The sequence below is a fragment of the Dipodomys merriami genome, unplaced genomic scaffold (genome assembly GCF_024711535.1).
Source record: "Dipodomys merriami isolate MVZ:Mamm:240054 unplaced genomic scaffold, mDipMer1.0.p SCAF_26, whole genome shotgun sequence".
Taxonomy (NCBI): domain Eukaryota; kingdom Metazoa; phylum Chordata; class Mammalia; order Rodentia; family Heteromyidae; genus Dipodomys; species Dipodomys merriami.
In genome coordinates, this window is record NW_027204048.1 from 1022116 (window position 1) to 1040056 (window position 17941).

The window sequence follows — 17941 nt, forward strand, 5'->3', positions numbered from 1 at the left end:
TACTTGATGGAAGCAGAATAGTCCCAAGGGAAAAAAACACATTTGCACAATGTGTGGCTCAGTGATAGAGTGCTTGCTTCGCCTACATGAAGCACCTCAGCACCATATAAGCAGAAAAAGCCAGAAGTTGTGCTGTGGCTCAAGTGTTAGAATGCTAGCCTTAATCTGAAGAGCAGAGGGACAACACCTAGGCCCAGAGTTCAGGCCCCAAGACTGACAAAAAAAAAAGATAGACTTTATTATCATCTACATACTTTGGATTATTCTATTTTAATGGAACATTTTATCATTATACAGATTCTAATGTGTTATAAGATCAGATTCCACAAATTTGTAATTCATAGAACATTATTTTTACCAGAAAAAAACAGCTGGATGCTGGTGGCTCACCCCATAGTCCTAGCTACTCAGGAAGCTGAGATCTGAGGATCATGGTTCAAAGCCAGTCCAGGTAAGTCCATGAGACTCTTATCTCCAATTAACTACCAGAAAACCGGAAGTGATGCTGTGGCTCAAGTGGTAGAGTGCTAGCCTTGGGCTGAAGAGCTCAGGACAGTGCCCAGGCCTAGAGTGCAAGCCCCATAACTGACCTCCCCCCCCCAAAAAAAAAAGTTATTCAGACTTGAGAATACATTTTTTTGGTGGGTTTTTTTTTTTGTTTTTTGTTTTTTTGGTGCATCATGGGGCTTGAACTCAGCCTGTGCACTGTCTTTGAGCCTTTATGGTGACAGCTATGCTCTACCACTTTGATCTAAAGCTCCACTTCTGGTTTTCTGGTGGTTAATTGGAGATAAGAGTCTCATTTTCCTGCCTGAGCTGGTTTCAAACTGTGATCCTCAAATCTCAGCCTCCTCAGTAGATAGGATTACAGGGTATATGATTTTTTTTTTTACAAAATCAATGAATCTGTTCCTTAAAAGTAACAAGTCTGTTGCCAATGAAAAAATCTGAGCTTTTAAGTGTAAATTTAAATTTTGGAAAACTTGGTTTCTGCCACTTTGACAGTTTCCCAATACTTTTGAAGATTTTATGGTGTCAGTGATATTAACAAATGTGTTTAATATGTACAATGAAATGTATTAACATAAGGAAGAATGCTATAACTCTGCACCCTATTTTCCAAATAGTCATGTTTGTTACAACATCAGACCTCGGTAAAAGAAAGACTAAAAATTCAAGACAAACAAAGGAGGAGGCAACAATGCTTGATAAGAAATGTACTCATGGGGCTGGGAAGGTGGCTCAGTGGTAGAGCGCTTGCCTTGCATGCATGAGGCCCTGGGTTCGATTCCTCAGCACCACATAAGCAAAAAAAAGAAAAAAGCTGGAAGTGGCCCTGTGGCTTAAGTGGTAGAGTGCTAGCCTTGAGCTGAAGAGCTGAGGGACAGCGCCCAGGCCCAGAGTTCAGGCCCCACAACTGGACCCAAAAAAAAAAAAAAGAAATGTACTCATTATCTTGTCCATGTAATTGAAACTCCTCTGTACGGTATTTTCATACAAAAAAAAAAATCAAGACAGACCCAGAGTTGAATGTATCAAGATGCAAAGTTCATTGATAGAATTTTAGATTTTACACTTAGCTCTAAGAAACTTGCATTTGAAGCCACACCTGTTGTTATATTCTTGTAACCCTAGCACTAGGGAAGGTAAGACAGAAAAGGTACAGTGTTTAAGGAAGTTGAGAAAGTTCAAGGCTAAGGCCAATCTGAGCTATGTATAGCAAGACCCTGTCTGAAAAACAAAATAAGAAAGAAAAAAGGAAACAAAGAACACAGAACTTATTACCTGAAAAGTTTTTGATAAAGTACCAAAGAATATCCACAGTTTTCTGAAGAGATCTCTGTTTTTTCAACTATAGGTCAGATTTACTTCACATACTTAAACCACAAGTGACAGCAGACTGAATTAGAGAAGCAGAAAGGACGATTCATTTACTCTCTATTCTGCCACACATTAAAGATATGTGCAAAAAACAAAAAAGGAAAAACAAATTCACTTTCTATTTGCCTTAAGAAGACACTGATTTTTTTTTTCTTTTTGCTTATGTGGTGCTGAGGAATCGAATCCAGGGCCTCAGGCATGCAAGGCAAGCGCTCTACCACTGAACCACCTTACCAGCCCCCAACACTGATTTTTTTTCCATTTAAACAGTTTTCATGTTAAACTTCAATGGTTTACAACATTGTTTCAAGATGTATTGATTTGTGCTGCCTGTAGACCTAGCTGCTCAGGAGACTGATTTGAAGAGTGTAGTTTGAAGCCAGCCTGGGCAGGAAAGTCCATGAGACCATTATCTCCAAGTACCCACCTAAAAAAATAAAACTGAAAGTGGAGCTGCAGCTCAAAATGGAGGAGTGCTACTCTTGAGCATAAAACTCAGGGACAGTCCCAGGTCCCTATTTCAAGCCCCATGACCACACACACAAAAAAGTATTGATACATTTAAATTTTCTTTTTAAGTTGTAATACACACACACACACACACTCTCTCTCTCTCTCTCTCTCTCTCTCTCTCTCTCTCTCTCTCTCTCTCTCTCTCTCTCTCTCTCTCTCCTATAATTTTAAAGAGTATAATGGAATTCTGATTCTTGAGTCCTATAATCTATTATATACTTAGGGTAGATTTGGGTACCAAAGAGAATCACAAGCATTAAACACACTACAAGCTTAGAAGCAAATCAATACATGCCTTGATTTCCTCACCTATAAAATAAAGGGTGGAACTAGATGACTCACGATTTCTTAGATTTGAGAATTCAGACCTCACCTGGAAACTTATAGACAGTAAACTTTAAAATTTACTCTCAAAGCAAAGTGCTGCATGATCATTAACTAGAATCAGGATCTTGTATAGCTCTAGAGAAGTGAGAAAACTGGAATTATCCAACAGGGAAATAGTTTTCATTTGGCCAACAGAGCAAAGGCATCATCACACATCATGGAGCTTCTGGAAAACTCTACTGTGGTAATACGCAGAAAAAGCCAGAAGTTGTGCTATGGTTCAAGTGGTAGAGTGCTAGCCTTGAGCTGAAGAGCTGAGGGACAACGCCCAGGCCCAGAGTTCAGGTCCCAAGACCGACCAAAAAAAATAAAAAGATCGACTTTATTATCATCTACTGTCTCAGCATTTCTTTGAAAACAGTTTCTACTTCAAACGCCACATGAAATAGTTTTGGGTCTCAGGCTACACCAAAATACTGAATTAATACAATGACTTAAAACAACAACAAAAACCCTTACTCTTAAGTTAAAGTCTTAACCAGGTTTTAAATATAGAATTAAAACCACCAAAGCAAAGGGAAAAGGGAAAATTAGATATGGAAAGCTTGACAAAAAAATACTTGTAATAACTCAAATTTTGCAAATCACGGTTATAAATTACCTTTTCATTTGATTCTTATTCTTCCATAAGGCATGAGTAGATCTGTTGTTAGAAAAACTGTAAAGAATTCTATGTGGGGTTGGAGCATGGCTCAGTTGGTAGAGCACTAGCCAATGAGTGAAAAGTGTCGGGTACCAAGTTTGAGTCCCAGTCTTAGACTTAAAAGAAAAGTGAAGCAAAGCAAAGCAAAGAGAAGCTGTGTATTACAGACTGTCGTGGCATCTTACTAAGAATATCTTTTTCTTTGCCTTAAAAATAAATAATGAGGGGCTGGGAATGTGGCTTAGTGGTAGAGTGCTTGCCTAACAGGCATGAAGCCCAGGATTCAATTCCTCAGTACCAGATACACAGAAAAAGCCACAAGTGGCACTATGGCTTAAGTGGTAGAGTGCTAGCCTTGAGCAAAAAGCAGCTCAGGGAGAGTGCTCAGGCCCTGAGTTTAAGACCAGGCAAAACAGAAAACAAAAAACAATGAATTATAACTTTTAAATGGTGTTTGGGTATGCACTGGTGCTAAGCACTTAGGGCATAGATCATTTTCCTTAAGAAATATAATCAAGCTGGGTGCCAGTGGCTCATGCCTGTAATCCTAGCTACTCAGGAGGCTGAGATCTGAGGATAGAAGTTCAAGGCCAACCCAGGCAGGAAAGACCATGAGACTTTTATCTCCAATAAACCACTCAGAAAACCAGAAGTGGTGCTGTGGCTCACGTGGTAAAGCACTAGCCTTGAGCTGAAGAGCTGAGGGACAGCGGCCAGGCATAGAGTTCAAGCCCCACGACCAACCAAAAAAAAACAAAAACAAAAGAAAGAAATATAATCAAATCATGGAGAGAAAAAGTTGTAAATAGACAACAATGAAAATGAATTTTGCCATATCATAAAGTACAAGATAATCTGCAAACTGGTATGGCAGATCACTGAATAGATTTCAACATGTACAAGTGATAACTAAGTTGTAGCAAGGATCCTTATGAAGATCCTATTTAATCTATTACACCTGAAATCTATTATCCCTGCAAAAATTGTATTTAAGAAGAAAATTAACATTTACTCCTAGATAACCATGGCCAGCTGAATGTGTGCAACTACCTTAATCTCTCTTAAAGTTTCATTAAAACAAGTATTTTTTTAAGGACATCAACCAACAGAAGTGGAAAAACAGGAACAGAGATACTAGTAACAAAACTGGGAAACTCAAAAAGTCAAATTAGTTTATCCGAAGACCCAAGAAAATTAAACCCTAAAGCCAGAAGTGGTGTAAAAATTTAGAAGAAAACTGAATTGCCTATTTGTTGAAAAGCAACTAAGTACTAAATTATGAAGAACAGAACAGACAGTGCTTTAAAATTATCACAGATAGGGGCTGGGAAGGTGGCTCAGTGGTAGAGCGCTTGCCTTGCATGCCTGAGGCCCTGGGTTCAATTCCTCAGCACCACATAAGAAAAAAAAGCCGGAAGTGGCGTTGTGGCTCAAGTGGTAGAGCCTTGAGCTGAAGAGCTGAGGGACAGCACCCAGGCCCAGAGTTCAGGCCCCACGACCGGACCAAAAAAAAAAAAAAAAAAAAAAAAAAAATTAACACAGATAACCTGAGACACTATTAATCAAGTGTGGTATAAAGAAATTTTCAGATATTATGGGCCTCAAAAAATTGACCATACATGCATTTTACACAAGGAAATAATAAAAATGACCCACAAGAGTGAAAAGATACCATAGGTTGATGATGACCCCAAGATCTCATAATGAAATTGTACACCTGGCACAAAAAGCATGATATCCTACTTGGGGCTCTCACCTGTAACTCTAGCTACTCAGGAGGATAGTGGTTCAAAGCCAGCCTGGAAAGAAAATGTTGGAAGTGGACCTGTGGCTCAAGTGGTAGAGTGCTAGCCTTGAGCAAAAAAAATCAGGGACAGCACCCAAGCTCTGGGTTTAAGCCCCAAGCCTGGCCAAAAAAAAAAAAAAAAGATGTCTAACTAGAGTTAAAAAGATTCGGAAGAAGCCTCTCTACGGGGATGAAAACAATAAAAAACTCTAATATACCTAAATGTATAATGAAAATTTAAATAACAGGTAAAGAGTCTGAGGTGTGATTTACTTTTTTTTTTTTTGTCGGTCGTGGGGCTTGAACTCTGGGCTTAGGCGCTGTCCCTGCACTTTTCAGCTCAAGGCGAGCGCTCTACCGCTTGAGCCACAGGGCCACTTCAGTTTTCTATTGGTCTATTGGAGATAAGAGTCTCAAGTTTCCTGCCCAAGCTGGCTTTGAACCGCGATCCTCAGATCTCAGCCTCCTGAGTAGCTAGGATTACAGCCATGAGCCACCAGAGCCTGGCTTGATTTACATTTTGTATAAAAAGTTTTGCATTAACAGAACTGAAAGTGGTCTACAAATTCAACACAATTCCCATCAAAATCTCAATGACACTCTTCACTGAGATAGAGAAAACGATGCAAAATTCATACAAAGCCCCTCTGTGCATGTGTAAAGACCACATGTCCTAAATGTCTGGTGTCCGTCCTGTAACTGGCCATATAATAAGGGTAGGGGTGAGGGGTCTTCTCTAGTTTGCGGCCTGTGTCTATGGTCTGGCTGGTGGCATCAAGCTATCCTGGACCCTGCTGGGGTGTATGGTGCCCCAGGAACCAGTTCCAGGGCTCTAATAACAGGCCCAACCTGGCAAACAAGTAGCTCCTGATCCAAGATTGGCCACCTCTTCATACTGGTCTGTGGTTGAAATTGGTGTCAGTGCCTATGGGATAGTGTACAAGGCCTGTACTACTCACTGTGGCAACTTTATGGTGCTCAAGACTGTGAGCATCTTCAATGGAGGAGGATCTGGAGGGGGCCTTTCTATCAGCTGTTTGTGAGGTGGCCTTACTGAGGCTGCTGGAGGCTTTTGAGCACTCCAAATGTTGTCTGGCTTATGGACCTCTGTGCCACTTCCTGAACTGACCCCTAAATGTTTGAACATAGAGACCAAGACCTAAGGACATATCTGGAAAAGGCACCCCCCCACCAGGCTTACCAGTGAAGACCAAAGACTAATGTGCCAGTTTCTAAGAGATCGAGATTTCCTTTATGCCAATGCCAATTGCATCATCTACCAAGACCTTAAGCCAGAGAAAATTCTCATGACCTCTGGTGGAACAGTCAAATTGACTTTGTCCTGGCCAGAATCTAGAGCTATCAGATGGCCCTTAATCCTGTGATTGTTATACTTGGTACCACACTACTGAAATTCTTCATCAGTCTACTTACACAATACCTGTGGATATTTGGTGTGTTGGCTGTATCTTTGCAGAGATGTTTTGTGGAAAGCTTCTATTCTGTGGAAACTCTGAAACTGATCATTTGGACAAAATCTTTGATCTAATTGGGTTTCTCCCAGAGGATGACTGCCCTGGAGATGCATCTCTACCCCGAGGAACCTTTTCCACCAGAGGACTCACCACCTAGTGCAGTCAGTGGTGCCAGGGATGGAAGAATCTGGAGCACAGCTGCTGCTGGAAATGAGCCTTTTAACCCACACAAGCAAATGAGCTGCAGAGTTCTTTTTTTTTTTTTCTTTCTTTTAATTGTGAAAATACCGTACAGAGGAGTTACAATTACATGGGCAAGATAACGAGTACATTTCTTTTTTTTTGTTTTTGTTTATTTTATTTTATTTTATTTTATTTTATTTGAGAACATACTGTACAGAGGGATGCAGAGTTCTTATCTACATAAGGAAGGTGACCTGGAATGAACAGTGGAGAGCTGCCATTTATCCCCTTTTGGACACTTGAATAGAGAGAATCCCACAAAGCCAAGAACCTCTGCCTTCCTGTGAAGCTGTGGAGATTCCTGCAACTTTTTAAAGAGAACACTTTGTTGCCTTAATGACATTTCCCACCTATTCCTCCTTTTGAGGCTTATCTTCTCTCCGTTTCTGCACACTAAAAGGAAAATCACCTCTCTTCTTCCTATTTTGATATGAGACCTTTTTTTATATAGCAAAACACAAAAAATAATTCATATGGAACAACAAAAGAAGCAATGCTGTAGCTATTACAATTCCAGACCTCAAACTTTACTATAGAGCTATATACAACAGCTTGGTACTGATATAAAAACATTTCCAAAGACCAGTGGTATAGACTAGAAGACCCAGAGATAAATTCATATACTTACAGTCATCTGGTATTTGACAAAGGAGTCAAAAATATACATTGAAGGAAAAAACAAAAACAAAAAACTTTTCAATTATTGGTATTGGGTAAACTGGACATCCAGATGTAGAAAATTAAAATTAGATCTCTGTTTGTCACTCTGCATTGTCATTCTGCACCAATATCAAGTCAAAATGGATCAAAGACCTCAACATCAGAACTGATCTTTCAAATTACTGCAAGAGGGAGTAGGAAAACACTAAAACTGATAGGTATAGGCAGAAACTTTTTGAAGAGGGCACCAGGAGCACAGCAAATATGAGACATTACAAATGGGATTACATCAAACTAAAATCTTTCTGAATAGCAAAGGACAAAGTTACTAATACAAAAAAAAAAAAAAAGTCAACAGACTAGGAGATGATCTTTACCTGCTATAATCAAACAAAGGACTACTACCCAAAATATACCATATAGTTAACAACCCACATCCATAAATGAATAATGCAATCAATAAATGGGCAAAGGAGCTATTTGGAGACTCCTCAAAAAACTAAACAGAACCCCCTTATGATCCAGCCACACTACTCTTAGGCATCTACCTAGAGACTAACAAGTCAATTTTTTGCTGGATAATTGGAGATAGGAGTCTTCTAAACTCTCCTGCCCAGGCTGGCTTCAAATCATGATCATAAGATCTTAGCCTCCTAAGTACGTAATGATTACAGGTATGTCACCAGCACTTGGCATTGATGGAACAATTTCAGTTCTTCCTTTTACCTTTTAGAACTTTATTTTAGAACAAATTTCTAGAACAATAATTCTAAAACTGGATCCATGGACTGGGGAGGGGAAGAAAAAAAAATCTACAAAAGTCTTTATCATGAATTTGCATTACTACCATAGTTTCTAAATGCTATGTAATCAGTGCAATGACAATTTTTTTAAAAAGATTACAAAAGCATAGCTCAGACCATCCGGATGGTAACATTATAATCAAGTATCACCATACTTTCAGTGCTTATGCTTATGTCTATAATTACCTAATTCTAGGAAATCCCTCCCCCCCCAAAAAAACAACATTTATTATGACACAGTGGTTCTCAAACTTCATTAGACTCAGAGACAAATGTTCTCTGGTTTGAAGAAATATAACCTAAGCATTCATGTATATTTCAAACAAATACACACTAAACACCTGTAAATGCCTGGGTGAGAGAAAAAGAAGACAAAGAATAGGCTTAAGCATCATACACTTTAGAAGTGGGAAATAAAGCAGCAGAAGTCCAAAGTACTAGACAAGTGCCAAAGAAACTAGATAAATGAGGAGGATCTTTAAACAACAGAATCTGAAATAAAGACTATGAAGTGAGAAAGGAGAAGAAAATGAAATGAGAGGATGGGCTCATATTCTCCTAGACTAGAGCATAACAGAGAATGAAAAGTTAGCAAACAATGGTTTACTTCTGGGCTCCAGATAGCTACAGATGCCATAACACTAGAAGATGCTAGCTGTCCATAGAGTAAAAGAAAAAATTGGTAGGTGGAAAAAAAATCGAGTATGTTGGAGGACTATTTATGTTTAAATGAAGTCCCTAAATTGTGAGGAAATCAGAAAACATAGAAACATAGAAAGTCTAATACTAGGATCACAAACTCAACAGGTAACAAAATGAAATGGTTAAACTAGACAGTTTCCTAGAGAAGGAAAACCTACAATTACTTAAAATAACCATATATTATCAGGCAAAATAATGACACTACCATATATTCAAAATAATTTGGAAAATAAAATTAAGAGCCTCAAAACAAGGAGGAATGTGTAGCACCTGCCTACTAACAACAACAATAACAAGAGAGAGAGGGAAAGAGAGAGAAAGAAGAAGGAAAGAAGGAAGGAAGGACAGAAATTACGAGTTTGTACTTCATCCAGAGCATATTGGCAAATCATGAAAAGAATGAGTAAAAATACACAAGGAAAACAACTTTCTTCAGTATGTAATTATTTTACAGTACCAAGAAGAAAACAAAGTCACCACTGTATTGCCAAATGCCAACACAATGTTACCAAGAAAGACTACTATGACAATTAACAAAGTGGATGTAAGCAAATCCATTTTAAATTTAGTTTGTATGTGTGTGCATCTGCATGTGTACGTGTATGTGAGAGAGAGAGAGAGGCTCTAACTATATACTCTCAAAATCCCCTTGCCTCTGCCTCCTAAGTGCTGAGAGTATAGCTTAACATTTACTTATTAGAAATCACTAAAGCAGAAATCTAACCTACAATAATCAAGACAATAAAGCTGATTATTTCAACACTGGAACAGGCTGAAGAGCAATCACTATTTTTAATTCTAAGTTTGTATGTAAAGAAAAGAAGTAAATTCTTACGTTCCTGCCATTTAAAGACAGTGGAAGAGTTCATTTAATAAAGAATAGGATATGATGTTGGCAACACAAGGACATATTATACCCTCTCAATCCACTTACCTCTTATAGGTTCTTCCACAAACAGCTAATATATCATATAATAGGAAGCCATGTAAAGCATTTCTTTCCACCATCATTCTAAACTACTTTCTTCAGTGTTCCTTACAACCTGCCAAACAGTAGACAGGCACATGCACACATGCATGCATGCATGCATGCATGCATACACACACACACACACACACACACACACACACACACACACACACACACACACACACACACACACACACACAGAAACCAATAGGACTAAAATTATAGTTAGTTGAGACTAAATTCTACAGATCTTTAGTCTTCAAACTACAATTTGAACAAGTGAACACAAACTTCCAAGGATTTCAAATACACAGGATGGAAAACCAGCACAGCTGCCATTACTGTCCAATTTCCATAATGATTAGGAAGAGAAAGATCTTTAAATGAAAACAAGGTGGAAAGTACAAACTTTTTAATAAATTTCCAAAACAGAACAGGAAGTTATAACCTTATGTTTATGAATGAGCTATTTTGAATTCTACCAATAATATTTATGAATAGGAGGTTAAATACTAGTACGCTCAATCCTCTCTACTGTCACAGAGGGGAAATCACTATCCTAGTGCAAGGCTTTAACTCCACCTAGACTGAGTACAAAAGCTTGTCTAAGGTTATCCACTCCCTCCATCTCAATCTACCAGTATATAACATGTATTATATTAACCTTCTACATAGACTTTCAACAAAAAAAGCACACAAAATTACAAGTAAAAAGAGGGCCTACCTCAAACCAAACACTACACATAGCATTTCATTTATGTACCTCACACACACACACTTAAACTATAAAGTGGAAGTTCTTTTCAAAAGAGGAAAGAACTAAGACTTAGATTAAACTACCTAACCTAAGGTGACTGAGCTAACAAGAGGCATATCTGACTGTCCTTACCTGGCAAAAAAGATGTTTTTGTTTGTTTTCACTATTACTAAGAAAACACCCTATTCTACTCATTGTCCTAAACATCAAGGGGAATATACTTTCAAACTGAAATTCAAACTTCCCACTGTTCATAAAACAAGCTTAAACTAAGAATAAAACAAACAAAAATGGCAGTGACACTAAAGACTATCCACTGAAAACCATTCACTCATTTTACTCTGGCTCAAATAATTTATCTCAATCTAGAATAATCTCCACATCTTCATTTATAAAAACATAGCCTCTCCTATAAGGCCCAAGTCATTTTTTTTCCTCTATTTAGATTCATAATGACAGTACCCTGATAGAGAGTACTTAAAAGTCAGTGCAAGATGACAGGCTTCAAGCACCTAATTGTTTTAAGATTTATGAGCACAGTTGGGCACTGGTAGCTCAAGTCTGTAATCCTAGATACTCAGGAGGCTGAGATCTGAAAATTTCGGTTCAAAGCCAGCCTGGGCAGGAAAGTTCCTGACACTCTTTATCTCCAATAAACCACCAGAAAACCAGCACTGTGCCTCAAGTTGTAGAACACTAGCCTTGAGCTGAAGAGCTGAGCAACAGTGCCCAGGCCCAGAGTTCAAACCCCACGACCAATAGCAAAAAAAAAAAAAAAAAAAAAAATTTATGAGCACAAACTAGACTGTAATTTTTCTTTCCCTTAGACATTTGTGGGCAACTTCCAGGAAAATGGAAAATGTTGCTCCTACTCTCCTACTGAGGCATACTTTAACTGAACAGATAATTCAAACAGGAAAAGTTAAGCACAAAATTATCATTTTGCTTATACTCAGCTGGCTCCCTATTAGCCACCTTAAGCTGCTGCAAATTTTTGCTCCCCTCCTTCACAGTATTTTCAAGCACAGCCACTGTATTATTACCAAAAATCCAACCTTGGGAAGAGAAGCCATCAGGTATGCAGCATTCTTCTCCCACTATTCAGAATTAAGTCTGCTTTCTTCATCAACCTAACATCAATTCTTCCTGTCCTGGGGTGTACCTATGCTTTCCCCAAAGTTAATTTCACTATCGGGGGCTTCATCCCATCTTCTCTTGGAAGTTCAAGCTCTCACTTCATTTGTTCCTCTTATCTGTTTTCTTATCTCTCCCTAATCCTCTTTACTAATAAGTACAAACATGCTCATTTCTCCAACCACTTATTTCTGTTTTGTGGGTCTGTTAATAGAGAGAAAGGTTCTAAACACTCTAAACATGTTGCCAAAGATGGTCTTCTGGGCTCAAGTAGTCCCCATGCCTTAGATTCCTGAGTAACTGGGACTTTATCTATATGCCACCCTGGCTACCTATTCCCAAACACTTATTGAACCAGGCACTATACTATGTGCTAGGGTTGCATACATAATCTCTGCCCTCCTACAGCTCCTATTAGAGTGACAAACCACTCTGAACACAATAAAACATGATGATTCAATTAAGGATGTAACTGAAGAGGAGAGAATAGAAATCTGCTTGCAGTAGTTGTTTTGAAGCTCTCATTGGGGAGGTAACATTTAAGCAAGAGAATTAAGGCATAGAACAATTGAAAGCAGAGAAAACAAAAGAGACAAAGACCCTAGAAAACTTCCTTGGTATGAAATAAGCAGGACCCTGTGAATAAAACAGGTGAAATAATGGTACAAAAATGACATCTGAATAGTAGTGTAGCAGTTCTTACAAAACTATGGGAAAAGAGCCTGGATTTTATTCTACCTCCAAGAGGAACCACTGCAGAACCTTAGGCAGAGAATACCAAGAGCTGACCATTTTCAAAAGTACTTTCAAATACATGAAAGTATTTTTAGTCAATGTTTTTTTTTTGTTTGCTTTTGCTTTTTGTGTTTTTTTTTTGGGGGGTCCGGTCGTGGGGCCTGAACTCTGGGCCTGGGCACTGTCCCTCAGCTCTTCAGCTCAAGGCTAGCGCTCTACCACTTGAGCCACAGGGCCACTTCCAGCTTTTTTCTTATGTGGTGCTGAGGAATCGAACCCAGGGCCACGAGCATGCAAGGCAAGCGCTCTACCACTGAGCCACCTTCCCAGCCCCCATTTTTAGTCAATGTAATGTGCATTGCCAGTTAGAATTTGCTATGATGTAATCTTTATCTTGTAACTTTTTAGACGAATATAAAAGGGAACTGCCACACACCTATTTTTAATGCTATATTAAATATATACTGTATTGACTCCACCTGAAAGTAAAATTAGAGGGCAGAGAATAAGTATGGGAAACAAATAGTAAACTATACCTGTTGATTTTTTTTTAAAATAAGTCTAGGTAAGTTTAGAAACCACAAGGACAATTTTACTTTTCCCTTTTCAAGATCCTAAACTTCTAAAACAAAAATCCAAACTCACCTCGACAAGCTTCTTCAAAATCGTGAGTTATGTCCACCCAGTTTGTATTGCTTTTTTCCATTTTTTCAGGGACACTGAGCTCCCAACCTGAATCATCATCGACAGAAGCTTTCATAACCATTGTGCCTGTAAAATGGTGTCAGAAAGGATATAGCTTTCAGGGCAGGAGTATTTACAAAACTAAAATACTTTACTCATCTCTTTAAGCACAACTCTTCTAAGTCAGAGAATAGTACTGAGAAATAAAATACCTAATTAGTGCAATTAAATTTCACGTTAATTAACACTACTGCATCTCACGTACTAATAGATCACTACTTGCCAGGGATCAGTCTGCTTTCCAAATAGTTAAGAAAAAAAACAATCGTTAGCCACCCACCAACTGGTCCTAAAACAACAAAAAACAAAAATAAAAAACTTCCAAGCCGCGCGCTGATGGCTCACTCCTGTATCCCAGCTACTCAGGAGAATGAGATCTGAGGATCGAGGTTCAAAGCCAGATCCGGCAGAAAACCTAAAGTGGAGCTGTGGCTCAAGGTGGTATAGCGCTAGCCCTGAGCAAAAGAGCTCAGGAACAGCGCACAAGCCCTGAGGTCAACCTCCATCACGACCACCACCCCCAAATAAAAACTCCAATGTCAGGGACCCCGACTCCCAATGCTACCCAAAACGACCGAGGCGTTATTCACTCAACTGACACAAGTCAAGGTACGCCTACACCTGCCCCAGGCTACGTGGGCCAACCTCTCCGGGCCTGGGACCCAGGCACAGCCTCCGGGCAGGCTGAAGGAGCAAAGCCCCCTAAGAGTCCCAACCACCTGGCCCAAGTCGGGGACTCACCGGCGGCGGGGACCCGCTCCGCGTCGGCCTCGCTCGGGTCAGTATAGCCCAGCCCCGGCCCCAAAGGACGAGGCTGTAGTCGCGCGGGAAGGAGGGCAGACGGCCCGCTTGGCACAGGGTCGTCACCCCGTAGTACTGGACCTGACCAGGGCCTCAGAGCTCCGTGGGCACCGCAGAGCACCGGGGTCCTACTTGGAGCGAAGCGGGTAGTGAGGGGCCGCAGGGGTACTCGGCGTCCCCAGGGCCCGCCACACGAGGGGGGTCGGAGCGCACCGACACGCGAACCGGGGAGATAACTAGTGCCCCTGGGCTCCGCCCCTTCCTGGACACGCCCATTACAGGGAGGCGGAGGGTGGGAAAGAAGGGTGACTTCCGGTCTCGCTTGCTCATAATCTCGCGAGAGGAAACCAAGCCCTCCTTCAGCCCCAGGATGGTAAAGTCGTGGAAGGGGGATTGACCGAAGAGCAGGAGGTATTCAGACGAAGGGGAGAAGGGACGGCTCGCGAGCACTGGTTGTACGCACGCGCGCGTGCAGTGGGTGGGGCTGGGCCGAGAGGGATGGGGTGTTGTGGGCGGTACTTGGTGGCGCTGGTTGCCCGGCGAGTAGTTGGGGACCCTTTTCCTCCTGGAGAGGCTGAGACCCCACGTCTTCGTGTCGGAGAGCCCGCCACCTGCTCGTGTGGGGGCCCTAGGGACGCCAAGGACCCCTCTGGACCCGCGTTACTGGCTGGAGCACGGGGCTCTGCGGCGCCTTGCAGGCGCTGAGACCCTGGCCTTGCACGGTGGACGAACTGGTGCTAGTCTTTATTTCCTGGATGGACCTTTAACCGCGGTAACTCAGACCTTAGCCTCAAAGTAGTTAGAATTACATGTGTGAGCCACCAGATCTCGGCCCATTTTTTGTTTTTTGTTTGTTTTGTCGGTCGTGGGGCTTGAACTAGGCCTGAGCGCTGTCCCTCACCCTTCAGCTCAAGGTGAGCGCTCTACCTCCACTTCCGGTTTTCTAGTGGTTATTGGACATAAGAGTCTCATGGTCTTTCCCGCCCGGGCTGGCTTTGAACCTCGATTCTCAGATCTCAGCCTCCTGAGTAGCTAGGATTACAGGCGTGAGCCACCGGCGCCCGGCTTCCATTTTTTGTTTTTTAATACAGTAGCAAATGCCTTGATTCATTGTAGATTTCTTGCGCTTTAGAGTAGCTTGTAACTATAAACTTGGGCAAACTATTTAAACTCTTTGACTGTTCTTTTATAAACAAGAGAAGAATACTACCTGCCTCAAAGGGTTAGGGGAAATAAAAATAGGAAAAATTTAGCATAATAATTTGGACATAGGATTTCCTTAGTATTATTGTTGGTATTCCCAGCTTCTCACTGTTCACTAACACACGGTAAATAGGGTTGAATGTTTGTCTTTGTGTTGTAGAAAGATGTCTGTGGTTGGGGGTATAGAATCAGATATTGAGGCAGGAAAACCATTTTCTAATCTTGGGATTATCTAAGTGAGATTTGATGCTGTTGGTTGAGTTGGTAGTTTATAGTGGAGCATGAGAGCTAGACTTCGAGGGAAAGAACGTCATTAGTTCTAAACTTGTGAATTCCTCAGTGTATGGATTTTTATTAATTACATAGTAGAATTTATTCTTTCCAATACTACATAAGGAGACAATTTGCAAGTAATTTCGCATACTGAATTTAAATATGGGAATGCTTTCCATATTACAGCTAATCATTTATAGTATAGTTTGAGTATCTGTAATCTGAAAATCCAACATGATTCGGCATCCCAAAATTTTTTTTATTTTTTTAAGGCATATTGGATTTCAGGTTAGGGATACTCTGTAAAGTCTGTACAATACTCCAAATCCAAAAACTCTGAAACCGGAGGCATTTCTAGATCTAGGCATTTTAGATAAGGGATATTGAAAAATTTAGTGAATGTGAATTAATTGTAACTCTAGTCCTTCCTGTCCTTTCCTTTAGCTTTTAAATCTTGTGATTAATCTCATATTTATTTGGGTCTGTGGCACTCTGGCTTTTGACCTCTGGATCACTATAGACTTTGCACTCTGTATTCCCTTAAATGTGTTCTTTTTCTTTCTTTCTAGATAACATGGTTAGAAGGCCATTCCTTGGCACAGACAGTGTTTACGTGCCTTTATATCCATAATCCAGATTTTATAGAAGATCCTGCCATGAAAGCTTTTGCTCTGGGAATCTTGAAAAATCTGTGACATTGCAAGGGAAAAAGTTAATAAAGCTGCTGTTTTTGAAGAGGTAAGATTATGTTAATAAAGGAATTCTTGAAAATTGTTGACTACCTTTTTCATTGTGATATACTCACTCATTTTGTGATATCTTGATATCACCAGTTTTTGCTTTTTTGTTTTCTGGTGCTACTGCAGTTTGAACTAAGGGCTTTAAACTGGTAAACAGGTGCTCTACCTCTTGAGGCATGCTTCCAACCCTAAGTCAGGTCTTCAGAATTATGCAATTGCCAGGTATGGTGGCATTGTATCTATTGAGCTGAAGGAGGAGGATCAAAGTTCAAGGTCAGTGGGCTACATTGCTGGTGTGGCATGTGCCTGTAAGTCCTGGCTGCTGGGAGGCTAAAGCAAAAGGGCCCGTCTCAAAAAAATACTGGCTGAAAGTATCTAGTTCTATTCAGGTTCTGTATTGTTATGCTTGCAAATAAATGAAAATAAATTATATTTGGATTTCTGTGTAGTGTGAGAAAATTTCTTTTGCTGTAAATAATCTAGGGCATAAAAATTTAGTTCATATTTTATCTATAAAACCTTTTTAAGCCAGGCGCCAGTGGCTCGTGCCTGTAATCCTAGCTACTCAGGAGGCTGACATCTGAGGATTGTGGTTCTAAACCAGCCCAGCAGGAAAGGCAGTGAGACACTCCTCTCCAATAAACCACCAGAAGTGGCACCGTGGCTCAAGTGGTAAGAGCACTAGCCTTGAGCTGAAGAGCTGAGGGACAGCACCCAGGCCCAGAGTTCATAACTGACCAAAAAAAAAAAAAAAAAGTAAATCGAACTTTTTTAAATGACAGTATTTAATCTTAGCAAGGATACAATACATTGGAACTTTACAGTTTTTGCTTGTAGAAATGCATGAGTGTAGTGTTTGGGAGAAGTATCTTAGATCAGAGAGAGAGACACACACACACACACATAGTAGGAGCCTTAAATATGTCTGTACCATTTTATTCTTTCCTCTTTAGAACTCTGTCTGAGATCATTACAAATGTGGATACTTTATGCCTAAATACATTGTGTTTTTAGTAGTGAATAATGCCATCATTTGGGGTAAGGTTTTAAAAAATTATGGATAAGGCCAGGGGCTGGTGGCTCATGCCTGTAATCCTAACTACTCATAAGGCTGAGATCTCAGGATTGCAGTTCAAAGCCAGCCCAGAAAGGAAAGTCTGTGAGACTCTTATCTCCAATTAACCACTCAGAAAACTCGAAGTGGCGCTGTGGCTCAAATGGTAGAGTGCTAGCCTTGAGCTGAAGAGCTGAAGGACAGCACCCAGGGCCAGAGTTCAAGCCCATGACCACCACCAACAAAAAAAAAATTATGGATAAACATAATGAATGTATAGCATTCAGTGAGATAACATAGTGTTCAGTAGTATGGAAAAGGATATTATTTTAAAGGTTAAAAAATGCATCTACATAGGACATAGAGATTATGACTTAGTGCCACTCCAGCCACAAAAAGTTAGTGAGACCCGCCCCCACCCCCCACCACCGCCCCAA

General features: G+C 40.3%; 1 protein-coding gene, 1 long non-coding RNA gene and 1 pseudogene across 9 annotated transcripts in view; 2 read left to right on the forward strand and 1 right to left on the reverse strand.

The window, feature by feature from the left end:
* The window catches only part of Naa35 (N-alpha-acetyltransferase 35, NatC auxiliary subunit), an 81298-nt gene extending 66813 nt beyond the window's left edge, over positions 1-14485 (reverse strand). Inside the window, exons 1-2 of the mRNA XM_070035462.1 lie at positions 14175-14485; positions 13335-13460 (exon numbers count right to left, since the gene is read on the reverse strand). Of these exons, the coding sequence (XP_069891563.1) occupies positions 13335-13455 (121 nt within the window). The 5' untranslated portion in view covers positions 13456-13460; positions 14175-14485. The remainder of the gene's footprint in view (positions 1-13334; positions 13461-14174) is intronic.
* On the forward strand, positions 3496-11719 carry LOC138836783 (cyclin-dependent kinase 4 pseudogene; annotated as a pseudogene).
* A 91-nt stretch (positions 14486-14576) lies between the features above and the next one.
* The window catches only part of LOC138836863 (uncharacterized), a 50198-nt gene continuing 46833 nt past the window's right edge, over positions 14577-17941 (forward strand). For 7 of the 8 annotated variants that reach the window (XR_011375103.1, XR_011375101.1, XR_011375102.1 and 4 more), the window contains exons 1-2: positions 14577-14645; positions 16280-16448. This is a non-coding gene — a long non-coding RNA (uncharacterized lncRNA). Of the gene's footprint in view, positions 14646-14758; positions 15007-16279; positions 16449-17941 lie in introns of those variants that run through there. The other variant, XR_011375107.1, reaches the window with a different exon arrangement.